General features: G+C 38.0%; 2 protein-coding genes and 2 non-coding genes across 4 annotated transcripts; 3 read left to right on the top strand and 1 right to left on the bottom strand.

Moving 5' to 3' along the window:
- Positions 1-1,432: 1,432 nt before the first annotated feature.
- Positions 1,433-16,361, top strand: ZC247.1 (63 kDa sperm flagellar membrane protein; the record flags this gene model as incomplete). Its single annotated transcript, NM_060297.5, has 11 exons — positions 1,433-1,475; positions 2,415-2,481; positions 2,527-2,611; positions 2,725-2,805; positions 2,852-2,986; positions 3,044-3,373; positions 3,418-4,265; positions 4,306-15,466; positions 15,518-15,747; positions 15,797-15,877; positions 16,094-16,361. 11 exons carry the CDS (start codon positions 1,433-1,435, stop codon positions 16,200-16,202), a joined length of 13,170 nt encoding a protein of 4,389 aa, NP_492698.3. The 3' UTR covers positions 16,203-16,361.
- T20F10.10 lies at positions 2,366-2,493 on the bottom strand. The gene has a single exon (NR_050490.1). It is a non-coding gene; the product is annotated as an Unclassified non-coding RNA T20F10.10 (non-coding RNA).
- Positions 16,362-18,416: 2,055 nt separating the features above from the next.
- On the top strand, positions 18,417-25,121 carry ZC247.2 (DUF4704 domain-containing protein). The gene is made up of 12 exons (NM_001377624.2): positions 18,417-18,609; positions 19,359-19,471; positions 20,455-20,529; positions 21,054-21,200; positions 21,405-21,731; positions 21,786-22,046; positions 22,421-22,612; positions 23,105-23,414; positions 23,990-24,078; positions 24,121-24,209; positions 24,515-24,617; positions 24,724-25,121. Exons 1-12 carry the CDS (start codon positions 18,564-18,566, stop codon positions 24,880-24,882), a joined length of 1,911 nt encoding a protein of 636 aa, NP_001364594.1. The 5' UTR covers positions 18,417-18,563; the 3' UTR covers positions 24,883-25,121.
- ZC247.6 lies at positions 19,165-19,233 on the top strand. The gene has a single exon (NR_050489.1). It is a non-coding gene; the product is annotated as an Unclassified non-coding RNA ZC247.6 (non-coding RNA).
- Positions 25,122-25,143: the final 22 nt, after the last annotated feature.

Raw genomic sequence — 25,143 nt, 5'->3', positions numbered from 1 at the left:
TGTCATCTGGAACACCCTTCATCACTTTTCCGCAGTCGTTTATTTACTGCCCTCAAAATTGCATGCACTTTCAAAAATATGTCATCTGGATTCCAATTTTTGTTTTTTTTCACACATTTCTATGATTTTTTCTCATGTTTTCTTTTTTTGCTGGCACATTTCCAGATTTCCTAGATTGTCTAGATCTCAAATTTTCTCTTGAAATTAAAAGTTGTAGGACTGAAATATGGATTCCAAATAAAACTACTCTGAATTCAATATTTATTTGGATATTATGTCTCTCTTATTATATATCAAATTTATCAATTCCAATTAAAGTTGTTATCTTTTTTTCTTCCAATTTGCTAAACTTTTAACATTTTCCCAAATTGTCTTTATTTGAACTTTTCATTGAACCTATTTTTTTTCGAAAAACATTCCTTTTTAATTTTCTAGAAGTTAAACTAATTCCATTATCTTAAAGTGGATCTTTCAGTTGATAGGTCAAACTACAAAACATTGAGCATGAGAGGAACATAAACCTTTATCTAGAAAACAGTAGAGCTAAAATTTCTTCAGACCCTTTTCCCAATAATTATTTAGATTTTTTTTTGTTGTTTTTAAAAAAATCAGCTGAAAAATGTTTTGATCGAGCTACTAGGTAGAAACATTTCAAACCTTTCAAAATAAAAAAAATTGCAAAATTTTTGTTTTCCTCTTCCTACACATTTTTCATTTGGAAGTCTAAATGTGATCTTTCCGTGCCCGAAAAATTTTCAATTTATATTTTTCAAAATTTATACACCATTTTTCCAAATGGTTTTGCCATCCAATTTTTGTTTTTTTTTCAAACTTTCGAGATATTATAGCTAATTGAAAGTGCAGTTTTTCTTTCATTTAATTATATTTTTAACAACAAAAAATTTTGAATACATTACTCCATTAAACAGTACTCTTAACCAGTAATTTCCCAGCGCAGTTCATTTTTCCATTTAGATAGTTTCAATCTCGGTTGTTTTCTGGATTTATCAAAAAATCTTCAAATTATAAAAATTATTTCTGTATTTTATGAGGTAAAACATTTCTGATCAAATAGATTAAAAACCGTCGTAAAAGTATGATAAATGAGGTTTTTTTTTCGGGATTTTTTTAAAAACTATTTTTTTACTTTACTACTTTTACATGTACTCTAATACAATTTCATAACACTATCCCATCTCTGACCGCAACATAAATTGACATTTGTATTGACACAGCCTTGATCTATTCCCTCCTTCATTTATCCCTTGTCCTCTTGTCGTCCAGTTATTGTCAATCCTTTTTGTCAGCCTCTCCCCTTTTTTCACTTTTTTGCTATAATTATTTTTCTGTTTCAAAGTACTCAAAGAGCTTCCTTAATTATTTGCTCCCTCCCCTCACTTCGTTTAATCTAACAAACTATTTTTCAGGTTATATGAGTGATAACCCGACGCGCCAAAATCCTCCCAGCCGAACAGGTATGTCTTTGCCTTCTTCATCATCTTTCTCTTCACATCAAATCTTTTATCATTTTGATACCATAAATTGACAATGCAATCTATCATCATCTTGAGAAATGGCATACAAATAGATTTGATTTCTTGGGGGTTAAAAACCGGAAAATTGAGAAGTGTAGCTATTATGATTTATTGAAAAATCGGAAATAAATGAAAAAAAGAAAACAATAACAACATTATTAGACAAGTTTAATTCAACACGTAATAATTTTATAACATGAGAAATTATAGTTCTCAGGCAGGCAGCCAAGCCTTCCGGCGTGCCTACCAACCGCCTATTTTCTAAATTTACATTTGCATTTTTGCATGACTGGAATTTCTACAAAACCTCTCATTTCAATATGTTATTCATATTTGTTTGGTTTGAAAATCATTTTTATTTTTGCTGGAAAATATGTTTTTAAACCTGAAATACTGCCTTGAAGATGCAATTCGCAGAAAAAAACTACTGTAAATATATTCCTGGAAAATACAAATTTCAGTCAGTTTTTGAGGTTATTATCTACTTTTTCAGATGTGAAAGCAACTATTTTCAAATCAATAAAATACATTTTATATATTTTTGCATTGATATTTAGCTCGAAAAGTTGGATAAACTTAGCGAAATCTGTAGACCTCAAAATTAAAAATGAGTGCAACTTTTTTCACATCAAGATGTTCTATTTGTTCCTCCCAGTTTTCAAACATTATACAACAAATTACATTCGGTTTTCTTAGTTTATAATTGGGCGTTAATGAGAAACTATCTTTAAAATTTTTATCAACCGCAAAAGACCTTAATCGAGAAAAAAAATTTACCAACTATCATATTATTTCGCAGAAAATGATCAAAAATCTACTAGTATTCTGCACTAATTTAGACACTTACCGAGCTTTTCCAAAATTTTAAATATTCTGCAGGCAGAGAGCTGGAACGTCCCCGATGGACAGTGACACGTCGCGAAGAGACACGACACTCACCGTCCAGGTACATCGATTTCAAAATTGTTCATCTATTTAAAAAGTTATTCAGATCGACTTCTCCGTTTCAGTCGAGAAGCGTGACGACCACTGAGCGAGTTCATATCGTGCAATTGCCGGTCAGCGAAAACTCTCAAGTAAGAACTTTTTGATTTAATTTCAAGAATAGGATAACCACCAACGTTAAACGTAACAATTTGTCGTTAGCTTTTATTTGTAGACACTGAGCGCATTTATCAAACATTTTCAGGTGTCCCCAGCACATATTCTTGCCTTGTCACCCCATGGCAATACTTCACAGTCTGTTTCGTCAATCGTTACAACTAACCAGGTAAATATATCATAAATGAACCGGTACAGACAATACCTTTTTTCAGGCAGAAGGTGTACCCCTGATCGGAGCCCTGACCGCATCTGGAGTCCCTTTGTTCAATGGTATTTTGTTTAATCGTGACTCGAAACAAACAACTACAATCATTACGACCACCACAACGACCTATAAAATTTTGGAGGTATATTAATATATAAAGCTATAGTGCCGTATTTCTGAAAATATTATTAAATTACAGGTCAGTGATAGTGATTCACTATCAGACGATTACGAGCTTGTCGACGACAATACTTTAACAGTTGACATTGACCTCACTGAAAGAGCAACATCGCCAAGCTATGTAATTGTCTCAAAAAGCGAAAGCCATGCACCGATGTCGCCGGTAACCAAGGCCAAGCTTAACATTGAGCTTGAAATTCCACCTAAAACATATCAAACAGAAAGAATTGAACATGAAGTACTAGAATCGACTAGAGACTTTACTAGTGAAATGACAGAATCACAGTACACAGCCGACGATGAAAGACAACCATCTACACCAGGATCAGATGAATTTGAAAAGTTTGATGTAAGTTTGAGCTTCTATACACTAAAAACATTGAAAACACTTAGATGGACTATCCCATTCATCAAGCTTATGACGACCAAACTGTAACAACGACTTCGAAGACTACAAACATTGAAGAAATTCCACTGAATCAACACGTCGACTTGTACCATAATCAATTTTTTTATGATCAAATTCCTGGACCATCTACACCAAAGCCAACATCAAAAAATACGAAAAAAGAAAAACACATCAAGAAATTTCCATCTCATCTTGATTATCCAGTGTCTGAATCTTATGATGGACCACTTGATTCAACTTCACGAGCATCCAACATTCATGATATTCCACTCACAACGGAAGTGCATTCATATCCAACTGAATTCAGCTATGAGAAACTGCCAGAGCATGTCATTCCAGTTGTGATCGAGGAGTCAGAGAAGAAGGACGAGCCATCACTGAAATCTAAGATCACTGGATTGTTCAAGAAATCACCATCTCATCTTGATTATCCAGTGTCTGAATCTTATGATGGACCACTTGATTCAACTTCACGAGCATCCAACATTCATGATATTCCACTCACAACGGAAGTGCATTCATATCCAACTGAATTCAGCTATGAGAAGCTGCCAGAGCATGTCATTCCAGTTGTGATCGAGGAGACAGAGAAGAAGGACGAGCCATCACTGAAATCTAAGATCACTGGATTGTTCAAGAAATCACCATCTCATCTTGATTATCCAGTGTCTGAATCTTATGATGGACCATTGGAATCTACTTCACGAGCATCGAACATTCATGATATTCCACTCACAACGGAAGTGCATTCATATCCAACTGAATTCAGCTATGAGAAGCAGCCTGAGCATGTCATTCCAGTTGTGATGGAGGAGACAGAGAAGAAGGACGAGCCATCACTGGAAATCTAAGATCACTGGGATTGGTTCAAGGAAATCACCATCTCATCTTGATTATCCAGTGTCTGAATCTTATGATGGACCATTGGAATCTACTTCACGAGCATCCAACATTCATGATATTCCACTCACAACGGAAGTGCATTCATATCCAACTGAATTCAGCTATGAGAAACTGCCAGAGCATGTCATTCCAGTTGTGATCGAGGAATCGGAGAAGAAGGACGAGCCATCACTGAAATCTAAGATCACTGGATTGTTCAAGAAATCTCCATCTCATCTTGATTATCCAGTGTCTGAATCTTATGATGGACCATTGGAATCTACTTCACGAGCATCCAACATTCATGATATTCCACTCACAACGGAAGTGCATTCATATCCAACTGAATTCAGCTATGAGAAACTGCCAGAGCATGTCATTCCAGTTGTGATCGAGGAATCGGAGAAGAAGGACGAGCCATCACTGAAATCTAAGATCACTGGATTGTTCAAGAAATCACCATCTCATCTTGATTATCCAGTGTCTGAATCTTATGATGGACCATTGGAATCTACTTCACGAGCATCGAACATTCATGATATTCCACTCACAACGGAAGTGCATTCATATCCAACTGAATTCAGCTATGAGAAGCAGCCTGAGCATGTCATTCCAGTTGTGATCGAGGAGACAGAGAAGAAGGACGAGCCATCACTGAAATCTAAGATCACTGGATTGTTCAAGAAATCACCATCTCATCTTGATTATCCAGTGTCTGAATCTTATGATGGACCATTGGAATCTACTTCACGAGCATCGAACATTCATGATATTCCACTCACAACGGAAGTGCATTCATATCCAACTGAATTCAGCTATGAGAAGCTGCCAGAGCATGTCATTCCAGTTGTGATCGAGGAATCGGAGAAGAAGGACGAGCCATCACTGAAATCTAAGATCACTGGATTGTTCAAGAAATCTCCATCTCATCTTGATTATCCAGTGTCTGAATCTTATGATGGACCATTGGAATCTACTTCACGAGCATCGAACATTCATGATATTCCACTCACAACGGAAGTGCATTCATATCCAACTGAATTCAGCTATGAGAAACTGCCAGAGCATGTCATTCCAGTTGTGATCGAGGAATCGGAGAAGAAGGACGAGCCATCACTGAAATCTAAGATCACTGGATTGTTCAAGAAATCACCATCTCATCTTGATTATCCAGTGTCTGAATCTTATGATGGACCACTTGATTCAACTTCACGAGCATCCAACATTCATGATATTCCACTCACAACGGAAGTGCATTCATATCCAACTGAATTCAGCTATGAGAAGCTGCCAGAGCATGTCATTCCAGTTGTGATCGAGGAATCGGAGAAGAAGGACGAGCCATCACTGAAATCTAAGATCACTGGATTGTTCAAGAAATCACCATCTCATCTTGATTATCCAGTGTCTGAATCTTATGATGGACCATTGGAAACTACTTCACGAGCATCGAACATTCATGATATTCCACTCACAACGGAAGTGCATTCATATCCAACTGAATTCAGCTATGAGAAACTGCCAGAGCATGTCATTCCAGTTGTGATCGAGGAATCGGAGAAGAAGGACGAGCCATCACTGAAATCTAAGATCACTGGATTGTTCAAGAAATCACCATCTCATCTTGATTATCCAGTGTCTGAATCTTATGATGGACCATTGGAAACTACTTCACGAGCATCGAACATTCATGATATTCCACTCACAACGGAAGTGCATTCATATCCAACTGAATTCAGCTATGAGAAGCAGCCTGAGCATGTCATTCCAGTTGTGATCGAGGAGACAGAGAAGAAGGACGAGCCATCACTGAAATCTAAGATCACTGGATTGTTCAAGAAATCACCATCTCATCTTGATTATCCAGTGTCTGAATCTTATGATGGACCACTTGATTCAACTTCACGAGCATCCAACATTCATGATATTCCATTCACAACGGAAGTGCATTCATATCCAACTGAATTCAGCTATGAGAAGCTGCCAGAGCATGTCATTCCAGTTGTGATCGAGGAATCGGAGAAGAAGGACGAGCCATCACTGAAATCTAAGATCACTGGATTGTTCAAGAAATCACCATCTCATCTTGATTATCCAGTGTCTGAATCTTACGATGGACCATTGGAATCTACTTCACGAGCATCCAACATTCATGATATTCCACTCACAACGGAAGTGCATTCATATCCAACTGAATTCAGCTATGAGAAACTGCCAGAGCATGTCATTCCAGTTGTGATCGAGGAATCGGAGAAGAAGGACGAGCCATCACTGAAATCTAAGATCACTGGATTGTTCAAGAAATCACCATCTCATCTTGATTATCCAGTGTCTGAATCTTATGATGGACCATTGGAATCTACTTCACGAGCATCGAACATTCATGATATTCCACTCACAACGGAAGTGCATTCATATCCAACTGAATTCAGCTATGAGAAGCTGCCAGAGCATGTCATTCCAGTTGTGATCGAGGAGACAGAGAAGAAGGACGAGCCATCACTGAAATCTAAGATCACTGGATTGTTCAAGAAATCACCATCTCATCTTGATTATCCAGTGTCTGAATCTTATGATGGACCATTGGAATCTACTTCACGAGCATCGAACATTCATGATATTCCACTCACAACGGAAGTGCATTCATATCCAACTGAATTCAGCTATGAGAAGCAGCCTGAGCATGTCATTCCAGTTGTGATGGAGGAGACAGAGAAGAAGGACGAGCCATCACTGAAATCTAAGATCACTGGATTGTTCAAGAAATCACCATCTCATCTTGATTATCCAGTGTCTGAATCTTATGATGGACCATTGGAATCTACTTCACGAGCATCGAACATTCATGATATTCCACTCACAACGGAAGTGCATTCATATCCAACTGAATTCAGCTATGAGAAGCTGCCAGAGCATGTCATTCCAGTTGTGATCGAGGAGACAGAGAAGAAGGACGAGCCATCACTGAAATCTAAGATCACTGGATTGTTCAAGAAATCACCATCTCATCTTGATTATCCAGTGTCTGAATCTTATGATGGACCATTGGAATCTACTTCACGAGCATCGAACATTCATGATATTCCACTCACAACGGAAGTGCATTCATATCCAACTGAATTCAGCTATGAGAAGCTGCCAGAGCATGTCATTCCAGTTGTGATCGAGGAATCGGAGAAGAAGGACGAGCCATCACTGAAATCTAAGATCACTGGATTGTTCAAGAAATCACCATCTCATCTTGATTATCCAGTGTCTGAATCTTATGATGGACCATTGGAATCTACTTCACGAGCATCGAACATTCATGATATTCCACTCACAACGGAAGTGCATTCATATCCAACTGAATTCAGCTATGAGAAGCTGCCAGAGCATGTCATTCCAGTTGTGATCGAGGAGTCAGAGAAGAAGGACGAGCCATCACTGAAATTTAAGATCACTGGATTGTTCAAGAAATCTCCATCTCATCTTGATTATCCAGTGTCTGAATCTTATGATGGACCACTTGATTCAACTTCACGAGCATCGAACATTCATGATATTCCACTCACAACGGAAGTGCATTCATATCCAACTGAATTCAGCTATGAGAAGCAGCCTGAGCATGTCATTCCAGTTGTGATCGAGGAGACAGAGAAGAAGGACGAGCCATCACTGAAATCTAAGATCACTGGATTGTTCAAGAAATCACCATCTCATCTTGATTATCCAGTGTCTGAATCTTATGATGGACCATTGGAATCTACTTCACGAGCATCGAACATTCATGATATTCCACTCACAACGGAAGTGCATTCATATCCAACTGAATTCAGCTATGAGAAGCAGCCTGAGCATGTCATTCCAGTTGTGATCGAGGAGACAGAGAAGAAGGACGAGCCATCACTGAAATCTAAGATCACTGGATTGTTCAAGAAATCTCCATCTCATCTTGATTATCCAGTGTCTGAATCTTATGATGGACCATTGGAATCTACTTCACGAGCATCGAACATTCATGATATTCCACTCACAACGCTAGTGCATTCATATCCAACTGAATTCAGCTATGAGAAGCAGCCTGAGCATGTCATTCCAGTTGTGATCGAGGAGACAGAGAAGAAGGACGAGCCATCACTGAAATCTAAGATCACTGGATTGTTCAAGAAATCACCATCTCATCTTGATTATCCAGTGTCTGAATCTTATGATGGACCATTGGAATCTACTTCACGAGCATCGAACATTCATGATATTCCACTCACAACGCTAGTGCATTCATATCCAACTGAATTCAGCTATGAGAAGCAGCCTGAGCATGTCATTCCAGTTGTGATCGAGGAGACAGAGAAGAAGGACGAGCCATCACTGAAATCTAAGATCACTGGATTGTTCAAGAAATCTCCATCTCATCTTGATTATCCAGTGTCTGAATCTTATGATGGACCATTGGAATCTACTTCACGAGCATCGAACATTCATGATATTCCACTCACAACGGAAGTGCATTCATATCCAACTGAATTCAGCTATGAGAAACTGCCAGAGCATGTCATTCCAGTTGTGATCGAGGAATCGGAGAAGAAGGACGAGCCATCACTGAAATCTAAGATCACTGGATTGTTCAAGAAATCACCATCTCATCTTGATTATCCAGTGTCTGAATCTTATGATGGACCACTCGACTCTACACATCGTGCTGATAACTTGAACGACATCCCACTCAGCCATGAAGTCACATCCTACCCAACTGAATTCAGCTATGAGAAGCTGCCAGAGCATGTCATCCCAGTTGTGATTGAAGAGACAGAAAAGAAGGACGAGCCATCATTGAAATCGAAGATCACTGGAATGTTCAAGAAATCTTCTGCTCATTCTGATTACCCGATTTCTGAACAATACGATGGACCACTCGACTCTACACATCGTGCTGATAACTTGAACGACATCCCACTCAGCCATGAAGTCACATCCTACCCAACTGAATTCAGCTATGAGAAGCTGCCAGAGCATGTCATCCCAGTTGTGATTGAAGAGACAGAAAAGAAGGACGAGCCATCATTGAAATCGAAGATCACTGGATTGTTCAAGAAATCTTCTGCTCATTCTGATTACCCGATTTCTGAACAATACGATGGACCACTCGACTCTACACATCGTGCTGATAACTTGAACGACATCCCACTCAGCCATGAAGTCACATCCTACCCAACTGAATTCAGCTATGAGAAGCTGCCAGAGCATGTCATCCCAGTTGTGATTGAAGAATCGGAGAAGAAGAACGAGCCATCATTGAAATCGAAGATCACTGGATTGTTCAAGAAATCACCATCACATCTTGATTACCCGATTTCTGAACAATACGATGGACCGCTCGACTCTACACATCGTGCTGATAACTTGAACGACATCCCACTCAGCCATGAAGTCACATCCTACCCAACTGAATTCAGCTATGAGAAGCTGCCAGAGCATGTCATCCCAGTTGTGATTGAAGAGACAGAAAAGAAGGACGAGCCATCATTGAAATCGAAGATCACTGGATTGTTCAAGAAATCACCATCACATCTTGATTACCCGATTTCTGAACAATACGATGGACCGCTCGACTCTACACATCGTGCTGATAACTTGAACGACATCCCACTCAGCCATGAAGTCACATCCTACCCAACTGAATTCAGCTATGAGAAGCTGCCAGAGCATGTCATCCCAGTTGTGATTGAAGAGACAGAAAAGAAGGACGAGCCATCATTGAAATCGAAGATTACTGGATTGTTCAAGAAGTCTTCTGCTCATTCTGATTACCCGATTTCTGATCAATACGATGGACCACTCGACTCTACACATCGTGCTGATGATGTCCAAGATGTTCCACTCAGCCATGAAGTCACATCTTACCCAACTGAATTCAGCTATGAGAAGCTGCCAGAGCATGTCATCCCAGTTGTGATTGAAGAGACAGAAAAGAAGGACGAGCCATCATTGAAATCGAAGATCACTGGATTGTTCAAGAAATCTTCTGCTCATTCTGATTACCCGATTTCTGAACAATACGATGGACCACTCGACTCTACACATCGTGCTGATAACTTGAACGACATCCCACTCAGCCATGAAGTCACATCCTACCCAACTGAATTCAGCTATGAGAAGCTGCCAGAGCATTTCATCCCAGTTGTGATTGAAGAATCGGAGAAGAAGGACGAGCCATCATTGAAATCGAAGATCACTGGATTGTTCAAGAAATCACCATCACATCTTGATTACCCGATTTCTGAACAATACGATGGACCGCTCGACTCTACACATCGTGCTGATAACTTGAACGACATCCCACTCAGCCATGAAGTCACATCCTACCCAACTGAATTCAGCTATGAGAAGCTGCCAGAGCATGTCATCCCAGTTGTGATTGAAGAGACAGAAAAGAAGGACGAGCCATCATTGAAATCGAAGATCACTGGAATGTTCAAGAAATCTTCTGCTCATTCTGATTACCCGATTTCTGAACAATACGATGGACCACTCGACTCTACACATCGTGCTGATAACTTGAACGACATCCCACTCAGCCATGAAGTCACATCCTACCCAACTGAATTCAGCTATGAGAAGCTGCCAGAGCATGTCATCCCAGTTGTGATTGAAGAGACAGAAAAGAAGGACGAGCCATCATTGAAATCGAAGATCACTGGATTGTTCAAGAAATCTTCTGCTCATTCTGATTACCCGATTTCTGAACAATACGATGGACCACTCGACTCTACACATCGTGCTGATAACTTGAACGACATCCCACTCAGCCATGAAGTCACATCCTACCCAACTGAATTCAGCTATGAGAAGCTGCCAGAGCATTTCATCCCAGTTGTGATTGAAGAATCGGAGAAGAAGGACGAGCCATTATTGAAATCGAAGATCACTGGATTGTTCAAGAAATCTTCTGCTCATTCTGATTACCCGATTTCTGAACAATACGATGGACCACTCGACTCTACACATCGTGCTGATAACCTGAACGACATCCCACTCAGCCATGAAGTCACATCCTACCCAACTGAATTCAGCTATGAGAAGCTGCCAGAGCATGTCATCCCAGTTGTGATTGAAGAGACAGAAAAGAAGGACGAGCCATCATTGAAATCGAAGATCACTGGAATGTTCAAGAAATCTTCTGCTCATTCTGATTACCCGATTTCTGAACAATACGATGGACCACTCGACTCTACACATCGTGCTGATAACTTGAACGACATCCCACTCAGCCATGAAGTCACATCCTACCCAACTGAATTCAGCTATGAGAAGCTGCCAGAGCATTTCATCCCAGTTGTGATTGAAGAATCGGAGAAGAAGGACGAGCCATCATTGAAATCGAAGATCACTGGATTGTTCAAGAAATCTTCTGCTCATTCTGATTACCCGATTTCTGAACAATACGATGGACCACTCGACTCTACACATCGTGCTGATAACTTGAACGACATCCCACTCAGCCATGAAGTCACATCCTACCCAACTGAATTCAGCTATGAGAAGCTGCCAGAGCATGTCATCCCAGTTGTGATTGAAGAGACAGAAAAGAAGGACGAGCCATCATTGAAATCGAAGATCACTGGATTGTTCAAGAAATCTTCTGCTCATTCTGATTACCCGATTTCTGAACAATACGATGGACCACTCGACTCTACACATCGTGCTGATAACTTGAACGACATCCCACTCAGCCATGAAGTCACATCCTACCCAACTGAATTCAGCTATGAGAAGCTGCCAGAGCATGTCATCCCAGTTGTGATTGAAGAGACAGAAAAGAAGGACGAGCCATCATTGAAATCGAAGATTACTGGATTGTTCAAGAAGTCTTCTGCTCATTCTGATTACCCGATTTCTGATCAATACGATGGACCACTCGACTCTACACATCGTGCTGATGATGTCCAAGATGTTCCACTCAGCCATGAAGTCACATCTTACCCAACTGAATTCAGCTATGAGAAGCTGCCAGAGCATGTCATCCCAGTTGTGATTGAAGAGACAGAAAAGAAGGACGAGCCATCATTGAAATCGAAGATCACTGGATTGTTCAAGAAATCTTCTGCTCATTCTGATTACCCGATTTCTGAACAATACGATGGACCACTCGACTCTACACATCGTGCTGATAACTTGAACGACATCCCACTCAGCCATGAAGTCACATCCTACCCAACTGAATTCAGCTATGAGAAGCTGCCAGAGCATTTCATCCCAGTTGTGATTGAAGAGACAGAAAAGAAGGACGAGCCATCATTGAAATCGAAGATCACTGGATTGTTCAAGAAATCTTCTGCTCATTCTGACTACCCGATTTCTGAACAATACGATGGACCACTCGACTCTACACATCGTGCTGATAACTTGAACGACATCCCACTCAGCCATGAAGTCACATCCTACCCAACTGAATTCAGCTATGAGAAGCTGCCAGAGCATGTCATCCCAGTTGTGATTGAAGAGACAGAAAAGAAGGACGAGCCATCATTGAAATCGAAGATCACTGGAATGTTCAAGAAATCTTCTGCTCATTCTGATTACCCGATTTCTGAACAATACGATGGACCACTCGTCTCTACACATCGTGCTGATAACTTGAACGACATCCCACTCAGCCATGAAGTCACATCCTACCCAACTGAATTCAGCTATGAGAAGCTGCCAGAGCATGTCATCCCAGTTGTGATTGAAGAGACCGAAAAGAAGGACGAGCCCTCCTTGAAATCGAAGATCACTGGATTGTTCAAGAAATCTTCTGCTCATTCTGATTACCCGATTTCTGAACAATACGATGGACCACTCGACTCTACACATCGTGCTGATAACTTGAACGACATCCCACTCAGCCATGAAGTCACATCCTACCCAACTGAATTCAGCTATGAGAAGCTGCCAGAGCATTTCATCCCAGTTGTGATTGAAGAATCGGAGAAGAAGGACGAGCCACCATTGAAATCGAAGATCACTGGATTGTTCAAGAAATCTTCTGCTCATTCTGATTACCCGATTTCTGAACAATACGATGGACCACTCGACTCTACACATCGTGCTGATAACTTGAACGACATCCCACTCAGCCATGAAGTCACATCCTACCCAACTGAATTCAGCTATGAGAAGCTGCCAGAGCATGTCATCCCAGTTGTGATTGAAGAGACAGAAAAGAAGGACGAGCCATCATTGAAATCGAAGATCACTGGATTGTTCAAGAAATCTTCTGCTCATTCTGATTACCCGATTTCTGAACAATACGATGGACCACTCGACTCTACACATCGTGCTGATAACCTGAACGACATCCCATTCAGCCATGAAGTCACATCTTACCCAACTGAATTCAGCTATGAGAAGCTGCCAGAGCATGTCATCCCAGTTGTGATTGAAGAGACAGAAAAGAAGGACGAGCCATCATTGAAATCGAAGATCACTGGATTGTTCAAGAAATCACCATCACATCTTGATTATCCAATTTCTGAGCAATACGATGGACCACTCGACTCTACACATCGTTCTGATAACCTGAACGACATCCCACTCAGCCATGAAGTCACATCCTACCCAACTGAATTCAGCTATGAGAAGCTGCCAGAGTATGTCATCCCAGTTGTGATTGAAGAATCGGAGAAGAAGGACGAGCCATCATTGAAATTGAAGATTACTGGATTGTTCAAGAAGTCTTCTGCTCATTCTGATTACCCGATTTCTGATCAATACGATGGACCACTCGACACTACACATCGTGCTGATGATGTTCAAGATGTTCCACTCAGCCATGAAGTCACATCTTACCCAACTGAATTCAGCTATGAGAAGCTGCCAGAGTATGTCATCCCAGTTGTGATTGAAGAATCGGAGAAGAAGGACGAGCCATCATTGAAATTGAAGATTACTGGATTGTTCAAGAAGTCTTCTGCTCATTCTGATTACCCGATTTCTGATCAATACGATGGACCACTCGACACTACACATCGTGCTGATGATGTTCAAGATGTTCCCCTCAGCCATGAAGTCACATCCTACCCAACTGAATTCAGCCGTGCCAAACTGCAAGATGTTGCTCAAACTATTGAAAAAGACACCGGAGACCAATATTCTAACGTTGCTCTCGGAAAAAGGTCTGATTCAAATTCATCAATCGAGAAGTTGTCAAGTGGTGTGTCACTTCTTATGTTCAAAGATACTGCCGCATTAAGAGGATCGGGTAACAGTGAGATGTTCAAAGCCGTTCCAGCTGTTTCAGAAGTTTCTGAGTCTAATCTGAGTCGTCACATTTATACTCGACGAGAAACTGAAATCATGGATCCTGCACACTCTGCCTGCTCTGTTTTCAGTCATACAGAAATCCGTCATCAAGGCAACAACTCTGACGATCATGTTATTGATATTGAAACTAGTGATGGATATCAACCGATTCCAGAAAACATTCACCAACGGGGTTCAGATGGAACCAGTAAACCAAGTTACATGTGGTCCAAATACGAAACTGAGAAATCACGATTATCGAGACGCGAACCTACTTTGCCATCTGAAAACATTTTGAATGCATCAGATTTGCCTGAACATCATCTTTATTCTTATTCGGAAACTGATACAATTCATCGATCATCACTAGCAAACAAATCTTCACCTGCTTCTATTGACAAACATCCAGACTTTGATATCTCCTTCAACATCATTCCACAAGAAAGGCCTAAAGAAGATCTTGGTTTTTCTGTTTCAATCAGCGCGAGAAGTCCGTTGCCACCGCTAACAATTGATGAATCGCCTCAACTCCTGTCAGTTGAGAATCTGATTCATTCGCACTCATCACCACGGCAACGCAGACTATCGCCACACACATGGACAACTGTTCGGGAGACATCGGAAGTCAGTTACATCAAGAGAGTAACTGTTACTAGTTCAACTGATTATGGAAAGAACCAAGCAACATTGAGAAGAGATAGATCACCTATTCAAGCAGTTGCTAGGCACGTTCATTCCTTCCCAAGTACTTCACATCAATCTGCAAGTACAACATGTAGATGGACAACATTTGATGATCCAGCACTTCAAGTTCATCATCCCATCTATCCACCTTCGCAAAGCCTTTATAAATCAACACCCAAAACTGAAAGAGCTTCTTATCTTACTGTACGTTAATGTGTTTTGAACATTTTCCAAAAAAACAAGTTTTAATTTCAGAATGGAGAAAGCTCGACTCAAACTCAACGCAATGGAGCTGCAAATTGTCACAATGGCAATGGAGCAACTCGAAGTTACGGAAAAGTTCGTGAGATTCATGCTCACGATCGCACAGAAGTTTTACGAGACACTGAAGTACGACATCATCGTCGTGAAGACGTTTTCACTGTAGGCACACCGTTTGTCATGGGACGGGTTGAAGCCGATGAAAGAGGAAATGAATATCTCAGGTTTGTTAAATGTTTTCTGCTAACTTTTGAAAATAATTTTTGTTTAAAGATATAATCGCCATGAAGAACTACCAATGATTGAAGACGGCGCCATGGAATGCCGTCGATCAACCGTTCGCGCCAGACTCAGGTAAATAAAATATCGTTGAAATTATTTGCTCCAACTGTTCAGAACTATAATATTTAGAATTAGAAATGTTCAACATTTTAAAGGAAAATCAAAATAAATTAATAAAACAATTATGAACATTGTTTGTTATCTCACTTTAATATGATGATTCTTGTAGTTTTCAAACATTTGGATGTTCTCAGTACTGTAATTTTTATTTCGACGTTACTCTTACAGGGAAATGGACGAAGTTCGGTTGGTTGGCGAGCGGGAGGAAATTGAGCGTCAGCGACGACCAATTCGCCGAGCAAGACAACGCGTTCGAAACATTTGCACCATGCTTTAAACATTTCACGAACTATTTAAAAAATCGACACGAACTGGATTGCACATAATATCATTTTCATTTTCTCTACACACATTATTTCTCATATACCATAATATTGTCTTTCGCTCGGTTATTTTTCCTTTTCAAATTTTCGCAGAATAAACTAATTAAAAAAAATTTTCGAAGCTTACACATTTTATGTCGGAGACAAAAACTCGAGTGGAAAAAAAGTATATTTAATATAAGTTTTTACTTTAATTATCCTTTTGTTATAAAATGTCACATAGCGATGTTTCTGAAATCAAATGAACTTTTTGGCATTCTTTTCCAAGGAAGGCATAAATTTTCATAAAATATATTTCCGGAAAACTTTTTTAAAATTTTATCGTCCACTTTTCTAGCACAAAATAGCTTGATATTTTTTATTATTTCAGATGAAATTTTTTAAATTGAAATTAATTTATATTGTGAAATTTAAAGGTGGTGATTTTGAGTATACATGTATATATATATATACAATGTTATTCTCTTGCGTTTTCAACTCGATTTAGATCTTTAGTCGATGGACGGCGAGATTTGGTAAAAAAAATTTTCAAATCTCGCCGTCCATCGACTTTAAAATATCTAAATCGAGTTGAAAACGCAAGAGAATCACATTGTATATTCAAAATTTGACGATAATTTCAAAAAAATTGTTCCCAGTCGTTGCGACATTGACAAGTCGGTCAACTTTCGAATTTTAACTAATTTTATGCCATTTTTGAGCCGTCATAATTTTTTTTTTTGATTGATTGATTTGATTTATTTAACATAACTAATGCAATTTACAACTGTACAATTGAATTTTGAGTGTTAAATAAAACGGTAAAACGAGACTAACCCAGAAAGAGTACGTCTCGAGTTTGGGACGGGAAAGGAGAGAGAGGGTAATGTGGTAGAAGAGATCAATTAGAAGTCAAAGAGAACCAGCGGATAAAAGTTAATACCGGGGAATATTGAGATCGAGAAAGTTTGAAAACTGATAGGGGGAGAGAAATACCGGTATATTTTTGACAAGACTGTTCCAAATAGGAATGGATTTGGCAAAGAAATGAGAGGGATTTTTTGAGAAGTTTTCAAGAAGTTTCATTATGAAATTTGATGTTTTCAGACAATTTTGAGTCTAATAAAGCAATAAAAAAAATTCGACGACACCACCTTTAATAAGGTCTTTGAAACGTAAAAAAGGGAGAAATGAGAGAGAGAGAGAGAGATAGAACTTTGACTGTAAAACTGTACCTTCCATAAAACAAAACAAAAATGGAAAGAAAAAACCCTCGCAACAAAATAGATGAATGTCCCTTTAAAAATTAACAGTAGTTTTTGCGCAGATTTCCATTTTTGTCAACAAACTGAAAATAAAACTATTTTTACTGCTCCTTGCCGTACTTCCTCTGTTAGTGTTGCAGTCTCTAAAAATCACAGAAAATCATAAAACTTGATTGACTGGAAAAAAACTGTGGCTAGATTTTTTCATCTGTATATGGATACATAATATTTCCGGTTGTTCTGACGCCACAGTAATTGCATTCGATAATTTTAGACTATTTTCTACCATTTTTTAAAGAATCCCCAAGTAATCTATGTGTTTACTCCACCTTTTAACAATTTTTCTGCCAAAAATGTTGTACTATTTCCGCAAAGCCTTGTATCATTTTTCCTCCAATTGAAAACGTGATTTTGTGTTTTTTTTTGAATAGCTGGACTACAATACTACAAACTTTTCGTTTCCATAATTGTTCCTCCGTTCAGCAGTTGTTTTCTTTGTTTCTCGAGCACCTCTGTATCTCTCATTTTCTGTAACCCCATCGTGCCACGCCATCACCCTCCATTAATCACGAATTTCAACTCTAAACATTTTTCAGTTTATGCTTTATCTCTGCTACGTTTCTCTTAGCTGCTCGTGGCAAAAACACACGTCCATGATAATGGAACGAGATTCAGCCGGTGGTGGCTATCGGGAGAAAAAAGAAGAAGCTGATGCGGAGAGAGAGACCACAGAGAGCATAAGAAAAATAGATATCAGTCGTGTCTCTCTACACACTCACACTTATTACACAGTCTTTGGGTAACCCAGCGGGAAGAAGATGAAGAAGTTAGAGAGTATCTCTGAATGTCTCTGTCTCAAATCGGGAGCTCCCTTGCGCGCCCAACGACAGCCGCCTGAGCCCTTGCCTGCTCCAGCTTCCTCCCACTCGGCCTATCTCTATCTCTAGCTCTCTACGGGAAGAAACCTCAGAACCTCCCGATAGCCGCTCGGAGCATCACAGCTCTCTTGTTCTCTCACTCTTCCCTATTCAATATACTTTGGCAAAATCACAGTGTTCTAGAAAACGAGCTATGGATGTACTCAATGCCGCTAATGATCTTTTACCCTTACTACCAGGTGAGTAAACTTTTCTGAACCAGTATGTTGAAAGTTTGTGTAACTGTAAAAGGGTCGGTTGAAAGTTGCAAAGTTGAACTGCTAACTTTAAAAAATTAAACTTCAAGGTCTGTAAAAGTCTTGTAAATCTAGTAAATCTATATCTAAAGGAAAATTGCAACAATAAAAATATCCACAATTGCTTCAATCAAATTCAAATCTTAGAATACTAATAAAGTGAGATGTTCCGAACTATCATTTAGGTGGCTGAACGTGGTTAGCTGAAATCTAGGAAATGAGCGGTAGGCAGACAAGCGCCTACGCCTGTAGAAACCTCAAATTTCCCATGACTAGTTTGTCATATTTTCATTTTACATTCATCTTCACATCGTAAAACAATCCTCTTTGCCTGCTCGGCCACAAAATCAGAATTCCGCACCTACTTTACACTTTCCGCTATTTTTTCCTTCATTCACAAGTTTATTGAAAATGAAATGAATTGAAAAACAAAAAGGTGCCAAAAGGTTTCGCAACACATATTTTTCCGAATTTTTTTCCAAAATTAAAGTATCCCCCGTCAGCTGATGTCTCAAAAGTGGGGGTGGTCGAGATGGGGGGGAGGACCGGATGGGCTAATAAATGACGAGATGGATCTGATCAAACACCATGTGGAAATTATTAGATGAGACTTGATACATTAAACTTAATATTTGAATTACAGTTTTAAAATCACAATAAAACATAGGATACCATTGGAATGTTTTTTTCAGAAGTACAAGATGCCTTGAGTGAAGATTTTGACGGTGTCGAATGTAGTATGGGAGCTGGTGTCGTTTTGGAACAGGCACCCTTCAGAATGGCTTTTCCTCATATGGGAAGACAGGTAATATATCTTTGATGATTTTTATGATACTTCCGAGATTGATGTTTAATTTGAAAATAAATTGAGCTCAATGAAATTTAACAAATAATAAGATCCTGATGTAGTTGTACGCCGAAAAATAAACTCGATGCGTTTTCGAATAACTAAGACTAAAAAAATATTTTAGTGTAGTTCAATTATAATTTTCGGCTTAGTTTCGGCAGAGCACTAGTTTTTTTTCAAACTTTCCAAAACTACATTAATAACGTCGATAGTTTTGGAACTTCCAACCTGTTGCAAATATTTTTATTATAATACATGGTGCTCTCCGGGCTAGTAGGCTAGTATTATCTTCAGAATTTTCATTAAAACCTTGAAAAAGTTGATTGGCTTCTAAAATTTAATTTTCAAGTTTTGCTATCTGAAATTGAAACTGTATTTAATTTTACACAGTGTTAAACTCAAGTCATTTTTTCCCATTCTTTTAAATTAAAATAATAATGTATTGCATAGAAAAATATAATATCAGTCTGAAAAAAGTTGTACCTTTTAATTTTTCGATACTAACATTTAATTTTTGAAAAATAGAAAAAATGCGGGAACAATTTTGTAGAATTGGCAAAAGTAGTTTTCCCACTAATTCCAATTAATCAATATCACGGTAACTTCTAAATAGTTTTGAGCACTTTCTGAGCCAGTTTCCTCACCTTTTTGAATCTTAAGTCTCAGATTAATAGTAAGTGTAAGAAAACAAATTATCAGTAAGTAAAGAAAAATTCTTTGGTCGAGTCACCTGTTATCTTAGAGTCCTTGTGTACTCTTTTTCATATTTTCCCGAATCTTTTAAATCTTCAAAAATCATACAACTCTCCCGCTCTCTTCTATTCCACTTCCTTAGCTCATCCTGTATACACAAAATATCAGGTTACTCCTCTTATCGATGCTCTTATGATTCACAAAAAATAAATTCAAAAGTTTATTATTATTCATTTATAAAATTTCAGGTAACCTTCGTGCCGGATACATCATGCCTCGAGGAGTTTGACGGTGCAAAACTGCATCGAATAAACCTTGGACCAGTTAGTTTCTTTTGTTTCTTTGCCAACACTTGTTCATTCTGTGTCTCTATACCTTTCAATTATCTCTATGAGGTCGTCTCAAGAGATGTGTCCGTCGGAACGAAATGTCAAACAAATCGCACTTTTTCCCTCCAAAAGTCGATAGGCAGCTTGATGAACGGCTAACAAATAGAGAAAAAGATAAGATATAGGGATAAGAATGGACATTTTCTATTCAAAATCAGCTTCAAATGTCCTATGAAAATTGATATTTTCATTTTATCATCCCGATGGATATCATATGTTGTTAGCAGATTCTATCGTTTCAAATTTCAAATTCCGTCACAAAAATGTTATCATGGAATATCATGTTTTGAAAAATTGTATAGAAAGGTAATAGATACATTAACTATTATGTTCATCTTGCTCGAAAAAAACAAGAATTTATTTAAATAGTTTCGACCAAACATGATATTAATCTATGTAACAAAGGTAGCTAAAACAAATCAATAATAATACATATTCTACAAACTCAAAATTTTCAGAAAAGCGCAGTGTTCACAGACGGCGAACCGGGATGTTGTATGGAATTGATTCTGGGCGCCGGAAAAGATTGGAAAACGCCCCTTGTCAAGTTGTTCTCCAGAGTTTATCCTAACAAATGGGCATTTTTCATCACTGAACTTGAATCGGTTCGTTGTTTTTTAAAGATTTTTCAAAATGTTAGGTAGGTTTTTGAAATTTTGGCAATCGGCAATTATTGCCAAGTTCCGAAAATTGCCAAAAATTCAGTTTCCGCCTACTCATGGACAATTTGTAACTATCCGAATTCAACAAAAAAAATTGATAAGCATTTGTTCTATTGACAATTATTTTAAGACTTAATATATTTTTAGGGCCAAGCAACATACCATATTCTTTCGTCATCGCATGGAATGCTGAGCTCAGCAAGACGTGAAGATACACCAGACTCAACTGAACAATCATCTATGGTCAGTTCACCAACAGCTTCTGTATCGGATGCAACCAATTATTCATTATGGATTGTACCGGTTACCAAAGTTTTTGCCATTCCGGCACCGAAAAAAGTGAAAGTTGTCCGAAAAGTGATCAAAAAGAGAACGCCTGTAGATGGGAGTACAAATGGAACAAATGGAACTTCAGTTGTAAATGGAAATGGTACGATGAATGGACATGTATCACCTGAAGATGGAGAGAGAAAGGTAAGATCATCGGGTTTCAATGAGAAGATCTCCATTCAGATGACAAGTTTCCAGGTCCGTCTTGTCAAGAAGAAGCCACCAACTGAGAAGCTCGAATCAAGTACAGAACGCGAAATTTCACCGTTGAATGACTTACCGAAACCTGAGTTTTCAACAATTGCTTCGTCTGAATCTATGAAAACTGTAATAAATGGAAAGTCAGAAAGAGAAGAAGCTGGTCCATCGAATGATAGTTCTGATGGAGGAAGTGCTTCAGAACTCAGAAAGAAATTGACTGAAAAGATTATGGAGCAGAAGTTCATGGTCAATGGAGAGGTATGGATTTTTTTTAGTTTCTCAGAAAAATTTAATTTTGTGTTAGCGGACCTAATCGCTGGTTGGTCAGACAGTTCTCGTTTTGGGGGTTATTAAAACACACAAATTGGGTATAGCTGTAGTATCGCGTTTTAAAGAGTTGTAGCTTTTCATTTTCCATAATTTTGTTGTATTTTAAATCTGTAACATTTTAGAATTTTGCCTCACTAACTACACCTCCATTTTCGAAACTCCATCTTCAATAATTCTCTGATTAGAGTTTTTTGCAATTCTATGATTTTATTTTGATCCTTGAATTTAGTGCTTATCTTCCGTGTTCAAAGTACTATCCTCCCAATTAGCGACACTCTTCTAATGTCCGTACATTTTTGCAGCAACGAGCACTTAACGGCAATGCATCATCTCGCGGACTTGGTCGTTCGATCAGTCGTAGCAGTATGACTCCAGACAGACGGCTTGATCCGATTCTTGAAGATGGTTCCAAACAGAGACAAGCGATTGCTTCAGCAATTTCAGTTAATCGACCGTCTATTACTAGAAATTCAGCAACTCCGCCAATGACTCCGGTTAGTTTACAAAACTCATCAAATATTTAAGAATGCATAATTTTTTAAAGATTTCCGTAATTCCAAATATCATTTAATTTTCTGAACTAACCATACAATGAACTATGGATATTTTCTCTTTAATTTGAATGTAGCAATGTAATGCTATATGATTTTTGGTTGTATTATCCACAGAGTGTCACTTTATGAGGCACCCGCCGGTCAGAAAAGTCGTAATGTTGTCCGTCCCAGATGTTCTGAAGGGATTCTACAAACTTTTAAATTCGAGCATTCAAAACTTGCACTCGAAATGCTTTTCAAATTGGATAAACTTTGGAAATATTTTAAGTTCATTTATTCAAAATGCAGATACACCTTCATTCAATTTTTTAACTCAACTTTTAGTAACACTAAAATTTATTCGGTAGAAATTATGGATGCTGAAGTAATTGTAAGTAACGTAGAAATTTAAATACAGTTTTTATTCATTTGTATACATTTTTATGTTTTCAGAAAGTCCTAGTCTCTCATCCATCCAAACCAAACATTCCTGTAATGGTCCTCCAGTTGGTACTCACCAAATGCTTAAACTATGAACATCTCGGACGTCTCCGTGAAGTACATCCACATTGGGATGAAATTGCTGGACAACTTCTCAATTCTGGTTACTATAAGTTATTGGAAAGGTCCGATAAACTGCTGATGACACTTCAAAGAAAAGTTGTCAGTGATCCAGGTCTTCATTACGCTACAAGTGTACTCACTAATATTCAAATGCATATTTTGAATCCAGTTGATATCATGAGAGCGGTTCTTGATGAAGGTGGGGGTTTTTACTTTTTGTTTTTTGCTCATTGTTTAACGGTGGGGTTGTCTGTAGGGATTTCATTTCAGAAAAACTGTTTTAAAAATTTGTATACAATTGTTCTAAATTGTTTTGTTTTTTATTTCAGTTTTACAAAAATTTGAAGAATGAAATAGCTGAAAATTTGAAATAGCTAAATGAAATAGCTGAAAATTCCATGCAAATGAATTACATAGTGTTTAAATTTTTTGCGTTTTTTGGCTAGATTATTGGGTTTTTCTTGACTGAAACTTTTAAAAACGATGTTTCAAATCATAAGTAAAAAAAACAATAATTTCAATGATACGGTGTTGAAATTTGGTCACTTGAAACTCACTCCAAAACACTAAAAACATTTTTGTGCAAAACGGAAAATATCATTTGTTTAATTTAATAAATTGTTTTTGTTATTTATTTTCAAATTGAAAATAAGACCAATTTTTTAAAGAGGATTTTATACTTTTTTGTTTATTTTAAAATCACTGACGACACTCCACCTTCAATTTGTTATAATTAATAACAATGTATAACTCACAATCTTCTAAACTTTTCAGGTGTCTGTTGTTTCCCTTATGGAGTGATTTTGGATAAAACGTTTATTTTATTGGACAAAGTTGAAGCGATGCTCCATGGTTCCTATGAGGTAATTAACTATAACAAAAACTTTCTAAGATATTTTTTCTAGGAAGATGTTCACTGGGAGCCTGTAGCTAAACTTGCCAAAAAAGCAGCTTCTCATTACCGTGGAAACCTTGAACGTGTTATGGAAGAAAGGTAGGTCCCTTTGGCTCATTTCGCCAAATATAGATACTGGGATGAATAGATGACTGCCTTCCGGCGCCCCGTCTGTCTTATTCAACTCTCATTTGCATTTCTCAAAGTCTCTCTGAATGCATACTATTTCATTTTCGGCTCATCTTTCCCTTATTTTTTGAGCCCTTCCGAGAGCACCTTCTGGTCTTCTCATCCGGTTGAGAATTTTTTTTCGAAAAAAGAAAAAGAAAGAAATATATAAATTAAATAAAGTAATACATTTAAAAGGTTAGAAAAGAAAATATTCACGATTAAAAAATTTTCAGAATGGGTGAAAATCTTCGTCTGAAAGCTGCTCAAAGAATCATTCGCCTAGAATCATTTGTTGTAGATGCGCAAGTTGCCAAATTGGAAAAGGAATCTAATAAGGTAAATCAAAAATTGAATTGAAGCTGGTCTGAACGTTTTTAAAATTTTGTTATAAGATGTATCGAACACCCTAAATATTCTCAGTTTCTTAAAAATTAATTTCCAGGCAAAAGAAGACGTTCGTTGGGAAATCGATCAGCTTCATCAAAAGAATTCTCAACTTCGAAAAGATAATCGTGAAATGAAAGCCAATCAAATGCGTTTGGAGGCTCGTGTCGAAGCTCTCGAGCAAAAATTCAAGACTTTGGCAAGACTGCTCAGCTGAAAAACAATGAATGCTCGCTTCCACGGGTTTAAAATTCAATTCTTTCTTTTTTGTGTTTTAACTTATTTTCTATTTCTTTATTATTTTTAATCAAAGTAAAATCAATTTAGTCATTCTTTATACTCATTTCTTTACCATTGTGAAAACGATAAATTTTTGTCAGTTGGATATTAATTGTTATTGAAATAAATATGTTTTATGTACCTCAGCTTGATCACTAATAAAAGTTTTCGAATTTTTTTCAAAAATATTTAAACCTAT

Source organism: Caenorhabditis elegans, chromosome I, assembly GCF_000002985.6.
Source record: "Caenorhabditis elegans chromosome I".
In the NCBI taxonomy this organism is placed as follows: Eukaryota; Metazoa; Nematoda; class Chromadorea; order Rhabditida; family Rhabditidae; genus Caenorhabditis; species Caenorhabditis elegans.
The sequence above is the reverse complement of the archived record's forward strand: the minus strand, read 5'-3'. Positions and strand labels throughout refer to the sequence as shown.